Genomic DNA, 12,060 nt, shown 5'->3' on the forward strand with positions numbered 1-12,060 from the left:
TTGGATGCACTGTTCGCTTAGTTTCATGCGCTCCTGTCTGTGGGTAAACTCAACTTTTCACAGCCTTTTGTAACTTCTTATCTAAGCCGAATCAGTGACCTGGGCTCGAAAGCAGGCTAAATATGCTATTCAATCGGAATTTTATCGTTTATAGCCGCATCACCCACGGCATGCAATATGTTCACTTGTTAAACGTTGGATTTGCCAGAAGTGTGTGCATCAGAATCCAGTAGCCATCCCAGCATAATACAGCATACATGGAAGCGTCAAGCATATAAGCTGCAAGACAGGTGATGGTTATAACAATATGAGTCTAATCTATTCCATCTCGGATACCAGTATTGTTAATTTTCAAGCACTGTAAGATGTACAACGTGGCACTCAGTAGATTCAGCAATAAGAGCATCAAGGCTGATAGAGTGTTGTGCCTCTCTGTTTATTCGTTCTGAGCCACGGAGGTGCTCAGGAACGTTGAAGTACACACAGCCATTCGCACCTTGGATATGCTTTGTCAAGGGGGGAGGGGCGGCCTACGAAATTTCGGAGAATTTCAGAGTAAGCTATCAATCCAATTCGAGGCGGTGATGGTGCGCTTGCATACCCCTTTGCGGACTCCCAATTGGATTTTCTGATCTAAACGGAGGTTTTTCCTTAGTGCAATAGCTGTTCCGGACGCAAGTGAGGGAAAATAGAGCCGATATGCATCCAGGTGTGGTTGACAATACTAATCCCGAAGAAGGCTGAAACAGATATGCTTGAAATGAGCCTGGATATGACGGTTGTTTTGCGTGGCGTGGCTTCTAGATTGTCTAAAGGCAATGGGTGCAAGATAAAACCTATAGGGGCACCTTCCTGGTTGGCAAGTGTCAAAACCAGTTAAATCGGCCGGAGGGAAGAGCCGATTTGACAAGTTTAATCGAAAATGTTGCAGAATCTAGCACATTGCAGCTACGGTAAGGAAGAAACCGGAACCCTGATAGTATTGTTCAGGCAGTGGTTCTAGTGTGGATTAGAACCTTTACAGGTATGTATAAGCATTTCTGAGCTAAGGGGTTGTCTCCCACGCTTATTTATCCTGACAGGAGATTTGACACAGCCTGATAAATTATATATTTAATCAATCCACATTGGTCCTTGATTAATCACTATTTGAAAGAACACACTTTCTAGTTCTGTTTTAAGTCTATACTCATCTAACCTAACTACCATATCTAAAGGATTTCAATTACACCGCGAATGTCTGGAGTCACAGTTACAATTGACACAAGGTCGATTGATAAGAAAAAGAATTTTGCAATGGTGCTGGAAAAAGCAATCAGTAAGTCTGACGATCTAGCAGACAAGCTTGGTGATGCCCATTGCAATATCTTATCTACTAAGAGAATATTGGTATGTCTCTCGGCGCTAGCACTAGCTAGTGTGATATCTTTTGCTGATCAGACTGGTATCACTGTGGGTTTACCTCAGATTGCTGAAGATTTGAATGCCCAAAATACAATTAACTGGGCTGGTACTGCTTCATTGTTGGCTAATACGGTGTGTCAAGTCTTGTTTGGCAGAATGTCTGATATATTTGGAAGAAAGAACGTACTTATGGCATGTTTGCTTATATTAGCTATTGGAGATATTGCGTGTGCTGTTGCCAGAACTGGTGTTCAGTTCTTCATTTTTAGAGCCTTAGCCGGTATTGGTAATGGAGGGGTATCCTCCTTATCAATGGTTATCTTAAGTGATATTGTTACACTCAAGCAAAGAGGTAAGTTTCAAGGTATTTTGGGATCATCGGTGGGAATTGGCAATGCTATTGGTCCTTTCTTGATGGCTGGATTCATCAGGGCAGGAACCTGGAGAGGATTTTACTACTTCTTGGCCCCAATGTGTGTTGTTGTAATGGTTGCAATCTACTTCTTGATTGATGGTCGTGGTAAGGAATTAAACGGTGTTATCTCAAGAAAGGAAAAATTCAAGAAAATTGATTATTTGGGATCTTTAACTATCACTGCTGGCTTGACATTAGTTCTAGTACCAATTAGTGGTGGTGGATCAAGCTACCTGTGGTCTAGTGCTTTGGTGATAGTTACATTCATCATTGGTGGCCTTTTATGTATTGCCTTTATCATAGTTGAATGGAAGATTCCTGAGCTTCCAATGATCCCATTGCGATTATTCAAGAATCCTTCCTTGTGCTTATTATTTGCCTCCAACTTTTTCTTTGGTGCATCCTACTTTAGTTTCACCTATTACTTACCATACTACTTCCAAGTTGTCAAGGGAAAAGATACAATTCATACATCCATATTCGTGCTACCATTGGTATTAACACAGGCCATCATGTCTGTGGTTGCGGGTCAAATTATTTCATACTCTGGTCGCTACTTATACGTTGTCATGGCTGGCTTTGCAACTTGGACACTTGGAAACGGGTTGCTTCTTCTTTGGGACAGAAACCTCAATGATGGAATTATAATCCTTATTCTCTTGATCATGGGTTCTGGTGTTGGATTTTCTTTTCAACCATCAATGGTTGCCGTTCAAGCTCAAGCACGGAAGGCCGATCGTGCAGTTGTGATCTCAACCAGAAACGTTATGAGATCGTTGGGTGGCTGTATTGGTATTGCTCTAGGCTCAACTATTGTTAGCAATAGCATGTTATCTCAGCTCAACACTACCAAGGCTCATGATATGCTTCCACTGAGTTACATTGAAAGTTTGAAGGCAAACATCTACTCGAAGGTCTCAACCGATGGTTTGAATATCGCTCAACAGACTTACGTCAAAGATTTGTACGTGAAAGCATTGCACAATTACTTCTACATGATCATTCCGTTCATGGGATTCTGTTTGTTGAGTTGTTTCTTTGTTAAGGATAGGGGATTGTGCTGTCTTGACGAATTGCCTGAGGCAGTGAACAAGGAAGATCTTGAATCATCAGCCAGCTCGCATTATCCAATCAGTACATCTACGTCACGCACCTCGAGAGCCAACGTCTAGTGTCAGCGGGCTGAGTTTCTTGGCATGCCTAGAATTGTATCCTCAGGCTGTGCGTTAGGACCACTTTAGTGCCAAGTTATTTATTTATTAGATTTGAAGGAGCGAATGAGGGCTAAGTAATAAACCATATAATAGAATTATCCGAAATCTAGTAGCCGCCGGTGGGAAAAGCAATTTCCTCCTACTTCTACCTTGGCTCTCTATTTTACTTTTGCAGCAATCCCGAAACGGAAAAGATAGCAAGGAGTGCGCCTGGCAGGGGGCAGTAAGGTTTTTTTTGCCACCAGCTGAAACATGCGCAATTGACATATTCTTGGCATCATATGCATGATACTGCACAGGAGCCGGGATTCGTTCGGCAACGGGTGGTGCATTATCGCAATTAATCCGGTAAATCTAGCTTGACGTGTTAGTAATCCAAGGCTGAAGCTTGATATTATGGACCAAATATGGCCCCGCTCACCTCCCGAGGATAGCAGTGTGCAGATCAGGTTCAGTAGCTGCTCCTTGCAGAGTGCCCTGCAATATTTGGTTAAAATTCTGACATGTTTAGCTGCAGTGCACGAGAGTCCTGGCCGTCGCAAAGACACGGGACTACAGAAGCCAACGTGGGCAACGATAATTAGATTGCAGATGGTTCCGCCTGAATCACCATCCGGATGATTTTTGTCACGTGTTAATTACTCGCGTGATTCTAGTCCCGTGATGGGCTAACACGCGTTTCCTGTTTACCTTCGCTAGATATCTGTATCACTCCATAGCCATTCATGTTGGAACCGTTGCTCAGGACTGGCAATCGCTATCTACCCGACAGCATCTCGAAAGATAGACTGGTTTTTCATGACTCCGCTAGCATCCACGACTTCGTAAGAAGGTCTCCTAGACGCAGCCGCCCACTGATTCCCAGACTACCAACATCAAGGCGCTACAGCCAACCTACGTCAAGGCAACCCCAGCCACAAACCGAACTGGATGAGCAGTTGGGCCAGAAATATGGCTATCGTGGCTCAGATAGAGTCCTCAGAGCCACTCGCAACAGAGAACAGCCAAGCTCGTATAGTCACAGAAGGAGATGGGCCACAGAAGACGCGAAAAAGGACGTTTTGCCCAGCAGATCGATTCTTAGGAACAGGCACATGGAATCGCCGATTCGATCGCTTCCAGCAGAGATGTCTTCGTCGCCTATCAGAAGTAGCGGGTTCTACAAGTCTGTGGGAGGAACATCAAGAGTGATAAACGACCATAATAGCAGAGTGCACAAGAAGACAAGTGCGTCAAAGCCAGCCAGCGGATTGTTTGGCAGATTGAAAAAGTACCTCGGAAATGTGGTGGAGCGATATGAGACTGACGATGCCAATGTGAACAACGTGAGGAGCATATTGGGCATCGACAGTATGGAGGCTGTTCCCGAACATGAGGCCACGCAACGGGATGATCTCCAGAATGACAAGTCAAGATACCTTGCAAGACACAACATCGGGACGAACTATAGAGATATTGAATCCAAATACAGTGGTCAAAATAAAAGAGTTTCTTTTCGTGGTGCAGGGCATGAAGACATTCAGATATCGACATTGAAATCACAGCTAAAAGAGAAAAATGAGTTGATAGACATGCATAACCAGACTATAAGTTCATTGAACTCGAAGTACGACACCGCATTGAAAAATTTCAATGTCGAAATCGAAGATTTGGAGCGTAAGAATCAAAAGGCACTCGAGGAACAAGAGGCTCTCTCAAAAGAAAATTCGGAATTGATCACTAAAAACAAGGAGTTGAAGCAAAAGATGGCGCTGACTATAGAAGAATATGATAAGAAATTTCAAGAGTTGTCCAAAGAAGAAACCAAACTAGCCAGCCAATTATTGAAGCTAGAGAGAAGAAGTAAAGAACTTGAGAACTTGGAGATCGAGCTACACTATCGCCAGTCAGATTTGGATCAACGAGAAAAGAGTATGAAAGAATTGGAACTTAAAAGTGCAGTTATGAGGGAACTAACCCAAGTCAAGGAAACATCAGAGAAACGTAGGGTTAAGCTTGATCAAGAAGCAATTCAAATCAAAACCATGATAGATAAACACTCAGATGAATTCAAGAGATTGAGAAAACTTCATGGATACTCAATTGAACCTATAAGTTTGCGTGGATTGGAATCGTCTGATCTGTTCAAATCTATCTTCGAAAAAATCGATAATGAAATTGAGTTTCTTCAAGCGTACAACAATGACAAGGATATCAGTGTAGAACAGATTGATAACCCTACCATTGAAGAACAGTTTCGATCTTTCAACGAGGAGTTGCTCAGGAACAAAGCATCAAAAGAAGAGAAATTGAAGGAATTATCTGAAACATTGCTAGTAATGAATCCCAAAAGTAACTCAAACCCAGAGATATTATCAGATATACGCAAGTTGTACGTGAAGAAGTATAAAGTGCTCTTTAAATTGCGGACAATCAATCAAATATTGTCGAAGATGAATATTGTCTTTGAGTACCAAGAAGATTCAAAAGTATTGCAACAATTCAGCAAGCGGGGTCACTCAGATATCCAGGAGTTTTATGGGAAGTTGAAGAGGGAAATCGAGGAAAGATACTTATAGGAGCTGACCAGAACAGGGCTTGAAAGAGAGAGAATATAACTAAATATTTTCAGATGGTATCTAATGAAGCTTAAGTAGAATATGGAGAAATTAGAACAATTTTATCTATGACAATTAATTTAGATATTAGAGTTAAACTGGTATAATATTCGTTTGAGACAAGTTTAAAAACTAATTTTCCCTTTACTTTCCTCTTCTGTCTATAATTTTCTGAATAGCTACAACGAGAAGTAGTAACACAATTGCGATTAGTGTAGGGCGATGGTAATTTCGCACGTGACTGATGGTCGCATGACTTCCATCACTGACGCGTCTTCTCAAGCATCAGATCCAGACTACAGGCATATACCAGGCTACCTCAGTAGGAAGGAAGCTTAAGTCACAGAAATCTACGAGAGTGAACATCAAGCTTTCCAATTTTTAATTACCCGTTTTTTCCAGTTCAAATCGTCCAATAATTTTCCCATTCTCAACAAGCACGACGCTAGTCCACTAATACTATTCCTATAGTACCATCACAAGGATTGAATCAGATCAATGTCAACATCCTTACCCATAAAGCTCCAGCCATCAAATCTCCGTCCCATAGCGTATAGGATCTTATCCAAGAAGCATGGGCTCAATCTAAAGACCGATGCCTTGGCCATACTTACGGAAACCATCAGTTACAAGTTTGGGTTCGAATGGAAGAGTGTGAGGTCGCAGCAGTTCATTGAGGAAGTGGCGAGAATCTGGAAACTTGAAGACAGAGGGTTGTTTATTGACGGTGCAGGCCTCAAGCAAGTGCTCAAGGAGTTATCCAAAAAGAAGGATTCCGAAGCCGCTGGGGAGACAGTTCCAGCAGTAGCAGGAAGATCAGACACCGTCGTAGATATTGTGGAAGAGGAGGAGGTTCCAGAAGAAGTAATCAATTGGAAAGACTACTTCAAAGTCATAAATCCTAATCAACAACCAAAATACAAGTTCGACAGACACAGAAAACAATTCAATTTGGTAAGCTCCAACAGCATTCCGGGCCACTCTTTGATGTCCAAAACCTTGGAGTCTACGGTGGAGTTGTTCTACAACCGTTACAATCTCATTTCAGACAGGCTCTCCAGACATGAGAACTTTCAAAAGGCGTCCTACTCCAACGTCTCCTCTTTGCGAAGACTGGCATTGGCAGGGTCCTCCATACAGGGTCTGTCAGCTAGTAATGAAATCACCCTTATCAAGAATGTTCTTGGAAGAGACGGGAGTAAATTCATTCTCTTTGGTTTGTTATCAAAGAACTCTGCTGGTGACTTTATCCTTGAAGATTCTACTGACTATATCGAGTTGAACATCAGCCAGGCCTACAAGGCAGAGGGATCCTTTTACTGTGTTGGTATGTTTGTGATTGTTGAGGGAATTTATTCTGCGAATGGAGGCTCTTCCAACCAAATGAATGATTATATTGGTGGATGTTTTCACGTGAGTGTCATTGGGCATCCGCCTGCAGAGAGAAGGGATGTCAGCAATGAAAACTATGGCAGTTTGGATTTCTTGGGCATTCAAGGTAATGCTGGAAGTAGTTCCACCCTGGCTAAGGTGGAAAAAACACTTAAGATCAATAAACCGTGGAAGAAAAAGTTAATTGCTTTGGAAAAGAGCTTGACTACTCACAAATTGATTATGCTTGGGTCTGATTGTTACCTAGATTCATTCAGGGTCATGGATGGACTTAAGAAGTTGTTTGGGGCCATAGAAACTTCACTTGAAGACGAGTTCTCAGAACCCCTTGCAATTATTATGGTCGGATCATTCATATCCAAGCCTCTAACTCCAACCAACTCATCGGTGTCCACCATTTCAAACTCAGAATATTACAAGAGTAACTTTGATAATCTTGCTAATATCCTCTCGGGGTTTCCAAACATCATAAAAACATGTAAATTGATCTTAGTCCCCGGCAAAAATGACCCCTGGCAGACTACATACTCTCTTGGAAGTTCAAATTTGAATTACTTGCCACAGAAGATGGTCCCCAACGTGTTCCTCAATAGGTTGGAAAGGTTATTCCCGAAGGGTAACCTTATTCGGGCATGGAATCCGTTCAGAATAAATTATCTCTCTCAGGAGATTTTGATTTTGAAAGACGACTTAATGAGCAAGTTTAAGAGAAATGACATTATATTTGAACACGACTTGGAGTTGGAAGAGCAGTTATTGGAGAAGGAGAAGAAGGAAATGGGTAATGATGAAGAAAGAATCAACAAACTCGTACTGGGTCAGAATGGAGACGTACATATTCCAGAAAAGATCAAGCAGGCCAGGAAATTGGTCAAAACGCTTCTTGATCAAGGTAATTTGCAACCCTTTTTGAGATCACTAAAATTAATAGACCCCAACTATGACCATGTCTTGAGAATCGAACCGCTCCCCACTGTACTCATACTTCAAGACGCAGGGGTTGAGAATTTCGAGGTGACTTACAATGGGTGTAAGGTTGTGAATATTGGAAGGTTGATAGGAAACAGTGGACGAAGATTAAATTATGCCGAATATTACCCATCAGGAAAGCGGTTTGAGTTCAAGGAGATTTACTTCTGATCTAAGCAACAAGGATCATGAGCTTTGAGGGTTCTCTAATCAATTGCCATGCGCGTATAAGTGCCCTGTTCTCATATAAAAGGATAGGTGCGTAAATGTCACTACAAAATTAATAAGACCATTTACACTAAGAATAAAATAATATTGTAAATAATACTATCCGTAAGGGTGCACTTGTGAGGATTGCAACTATTGCGGTATTGCGTCTTCTTTTTGACGTACAGCAGAACGGCGCAATTAACTCGGAACTTGACGTTGTACTGCGCAATAGCAAGCATTTGTGGGAACCGTATCTGTGTGCCCACACAGGCGAAGTCTTGCGAGAAAAATACAGGAACCAAACCTTGGCGAATAAGGGAGAATTTCTACGAAAGCTGTAACACATATTTGGCAATCTCCAACTGGATGTCAACGGGATGTCAGCTAGATGTCAATTAAATAGGATGTAATTCGCTTTCGTAAGTGATAAGTAATGCGTGATCTAATTATTTTTGCGTTATTAAATACGTCCCCAACAGGGACCCAAGAGTAGTATTTTATGCAGAAGAGAGATCTTCTCTGGTTACTGTGTCGATCACCCATACACTACCAGTCCATTAGCTCGATACACTAGCAGATAATAGTTTTAGAGGTATTTTCAAAGTGATAGGGGCCCTCCCAAATAATAACGGTCGCGATAATTCTGGACTATATGCACACCGCCACATCACCGATTTAAACCCACTAGTCAGATCTGTGCCAGTTTCCAGGAAACCCCAGCCAATATGGAAGTGTCTGACCAGCCCAGCGAGCACCAATTCCTCAAGCAGAAGCACATCCAATACGTCATCGAGCAAGACTCGCACAAGTCCTATGAATACTGGCTCAGTGAGCACCTCCGCATGAATGGGCTCTACTGGGGCGTTACTGCGTTGGCCACCATGGATGTGTTAGAGGCAAATCTTCCGCGTGGTAAGGTTGAGGAGTACGTTATGAGCTGCTGGGACTCGGCCAGTGGAGCGTTTGGTGCGTTTCCCAAGCACGATGGCCATATTTTGTCGACATTATCGGCCCTCCAAATACTACTGATTTACGATGTGGCAATGCCCACCTTGGACTCGGAAAAAAGATCCCAGCTCACCCAGTTTATTGTGGGTCTCCAGCAGGACGATGGAAGCTTCCAAGGCGATCGCTTCGGAGAAATAGACACTCGGTTCTCGTATACTGCCCTCTCGTCGTTGTCTATCCTCGGAGAATTAACACCTGAAATCGCCGATCCTGCCATTGCTTTTATCATGCAATGCCAGAATTTCGATGGCTCCTTCGGGTTGGTTCCCGGCAGCGAAAGTCATGCTGCCCAGGTGTTTACATGCATTGGTTCGCTTGCCATCTGCGATCTGTTGCACTTGCTCAAGGACGATACCAAATTGAGCAACTGGCTCAGCGAGAGGCAGGTGTTGCCAAGCGGAGGCTTCAATGGACGTCCTGAAAAATTGCCCGATGTGTGCTACAGCTGGTGGGTGTTGTCGTCGCTTGCAATTTTCGGAAAGAAGCACTGGGTGGATCTTCCGATGCTCGAAAAGTTCATCTTGGCATGTCAAGATGGCTCCGATGGAGGGATTAGCGACCGTCCCGATAATCAGACCGACATCTACCACACCTGCTTTGGGATTGCGGGCTTGAGCTTGATCGACCACAGGCGGTACGGGTTCAAGGAGATCGATCCCGTCTACTGTATGCCAAGTGAGACAACCCAGCACTTCACCAAGTGGAAGCGCGTATCCTAGAGTGGTGATAATTAATTAAGTGTGGGTGCATTTGACGCCAATCGGAATATAGTTAATGCTGGAAATGCGAGACATGCCTGACGGCGCATGGCCAGCGCGCCAGCGTCGGTCTCGAAGTAGCTAAAGGAACAACACGTAGAATATCGCGGCAAATTCGTTGATATAGCCCGATCGGGGCTTCTGGTGTGGCATCCCACCGTTGGTGGGGGGACTCAGTAACGGTAGGTTTATGCATAACTAAATAGCCGATGGAAATTATTTGGCGGACCAGCACACCATAAAAATAATGGCCCAGCATGAAAAAATATGGTTGGGATTTCTTTCCGGATTCGTACGCTATTGTTGATGCTCGCTAGGGATTCCAGAGCATATCACGTGCCTTTATCTTCTGCACTGGCAATAGCCGATAATCCCGCACAGGCACCGAAAGTCATGCCACTCTTTCAAGTTTGTAGCACGGAGTTATAAAATACGCTACTGATGTGCGTGTACGATCTCTATGCATGCGAGACTATTCCCAACATGCATAGTTGAAGGAATTGGGCTTTGCAAAACCATTCAATGGATCGGATCGTACATGAGCCCACTGTCACAAATGGGCGCACCGTGAGGGTGGAATCCGCACAGCGTTACGAGGTCATGTTCTGGCTCACTAGGCCATTTCCCCTGTATGGGAATACCCATCTGAAATAGCCTATGCTTCGGTTTCTTGGCTGCCAGGCAAGAATTTGAGCACTTGCAAATAATTTCAAGTTACAATCAGATAAATTTTCTATCTACATGCTTCATTCTATGAGGAAAATATAATGTGCGTGGGTGCATTCTAGGAAATATTTATTCAGCAATGTGTGATTAACAGGCACTCATTTGCAACCTAACAGGCTTCAATTCAAAGCCATGTCCTTTAACCAGCTGGCCCTGCTGCACCCAGTTCATTTCCTATTATTAATGGTTGTCGGTTGGACAGCAGACACAAAAACACTTCCATACCTGTTAAAGCCTATCTTTCCATCGCTTTTTGGATATTTCACCCGATACCACCGGCGTACCAGGAAGGTTTTAGAGAGCACCAAACCAATTACGTGTGGTAAAGCCTATTAAGAGTGGTTTGTAGCGGGATTCCGGGGGCCAGGCTAACCTCGCTTCGACACCATTGGAATGCGCAGCTTCCATCCAGAATGATGCCAACACCGCATCCAGCTGCAATATCCGTGTCGCTCGCTAACTTAAAATCCTTGACGTAGGCTCATTCCGCAGTGGCGCCTCATTCTGGTACCAGCCAGAGCAAATTCCGCAAATGAACACCCTGGGAGCACCTGCTGCGGTGGGCGCACACATTTGTGGTTGAAACCCTTGAAGTGCTTCCATACGTGTAACAGGTGATAATCACACCTGCCTGTGACAGCAACGGAAATACTTTGTAGGTTTAGTTGTTCTCCGTCCGCTAACAATAGCGCATGGATTATGATATCTCATCACACGTTTGAGACAAGAATGTTGCATATCAAAGTATCTTGTGCAGCAAGGCTCAGGGCCCTAGTCCGGAAAAAGAACCTCCATGGGAACACACTATTGCTGAGTGACCTCTGTCGGCGCCTGGGCAGACCGAAGGTTTGAGCTCGTGGTGGGAATAGAGGCTGATGAAGCTTCAGGCCAAAATGGTCCGACTTTTTGGTCAGGCCCACCACCCGGGGTAGTAATTCTAGATTGCAGTAGAGAATGGGTTCACAATGCTCCAGATTCCGGGGCCCGTGTTGGGGGCCCAGTACAAGGGAGCTAAAAATGTACACGAATTAGACTTTTGTTTCGCTGTGCACTGATGGGAGGTTAAGGTTCAAGGGCACATTGCACTGGTTCGTAAAGCGTGTCAAAAAAGCTTGTCATTCAGGTACCTTGCGACAAACCTACCGTTGTCATTTGACGGGTGGCGACGAGTCTAGACGGGCCCACGGGATTTTTAGGCACGGTTGCGACCCACAAGCACACTAGAGCCTCTGTCCAACCACTGGGCCTAGAAGTGTTGATGTACCCCCTTGGTGCACAAGCTCCTATTTGCCAAAATTTCACGTATTGATGCGTCAGGGCTAAATTACGTGTGGACCACACTAGAATGCGGGAGCTACAGGGAAGTC

General features: G+C 43.9%; 5 protein-coding genes across 5 annotated transcripts; 4 read left to right on the forward strand and 1 right to left on the reverse strand.

Moving 5' to 3' along the window:
* Positions 1 to 1,296: 1,296 nt before the first annotated feature.
* On the forward strand, positions 1,297 to 2,991 carry CANTADRAFT_48292 (MFS efflux transporter; the record flags this gene model as incomplete). Its single annotated transcript, XM_020209564.1, has 1 exon — positions 1,297 to 2,991. One exon carries the CDS (start codon positions 1,297 to 1,299, stop codon positions 2,989 to 2,991), a length of 1,695 nt encoding a protein of 564 aa, XP_020066205.1.
* Positions 2,992 to 4,160: 1,169 nt separating this feature from the next.
* On the forward strand, positions 4,161 to 5,591 carry CANTADRAFT_5055 (uncharacterized protein; the record flags this gene model as incomplete). The annotated part of the gene is made up of 1 exon (XM_020209836.1): positions 4,161 to 5,591. The coding sequence occupies one exon, from the start codon at positions 4,161 to 4,163 to the stop codon at positions 5,589 to 5,591; it is 1,431 nt and encodes a 476-aa protein (XP_020066206.1).
* Positions 5,592 to 5,944: 353 nt separating this feature from the next.
* On the forward strand, positions 5,945 to 8,644 carry DPB2 (DNA polymerase epsilon noncatalytic subunit). The gene has a single exon (XM_020207391.1). The coding sequence runs from the start codon at positions 6,129 to 6,131 to the stop codon at positions 8,160 to 8,162; it is 2,034 nt and encodes a 677-aa protein (XP_020066207.1). The 5' UTR covers positions 5,945 to 6,128; the 3' UTR covers positions 8,163 to 8,644.
* Positions 8,227 to 8,737, reverse strand: CANTADRAFT_190310 (uncharacterized protein). Its single transcript, XM_020206397.1, has one exon. It carries the CDS (start codon positions 8,545 to 8,547, stop codon positions 8,290 to 8,292), a length of 258 nt encoding a protein of 85 aa, XP_020066208.1. The 5' UTR covers positions 8,548 to 8,737; the 3' UTR covers positions 8,227 to 8,289.
* A 189-nt stretch (positions 8,738 to 8,926) lies between these two features.
* Positions 8,927 to 9,928, forward strand: BET2 (Rab geranylgeranyltransferase; the record flags this gene model as incomplete). Its single annotated transcript, XM_020206597.1, has 1 exon — positions 8,927 to 9,928. The coding sequence occupies one exon, from the start codon at positions 8,927 to 8,929 to the stop codon at positions 9,926 to 9,928; it is 1,002 nt and encodes a 333-aa protein (XP_020066209.1).
* Positions 9,929 to 12,060: the final 2,132 nt, after the last annotated feature.

This window comes from Suhomyces tanzawaensis (genome assembly GCF_001661415.1).
Source record: "Suhomyces tanzawaensis NRRL Y-17324 unplaced genomic scaffold CANTAscaffold_2, whole genome shotgun sequence".
Classification (NCBI taxonomy): domain Eukaryota; kingdom Fungi; phylum Ascomycota; class Pichiomycetes; order Serinales; family Debaryomycetaceae; genus Suhomyces; species Suhomyces tanzawaensis.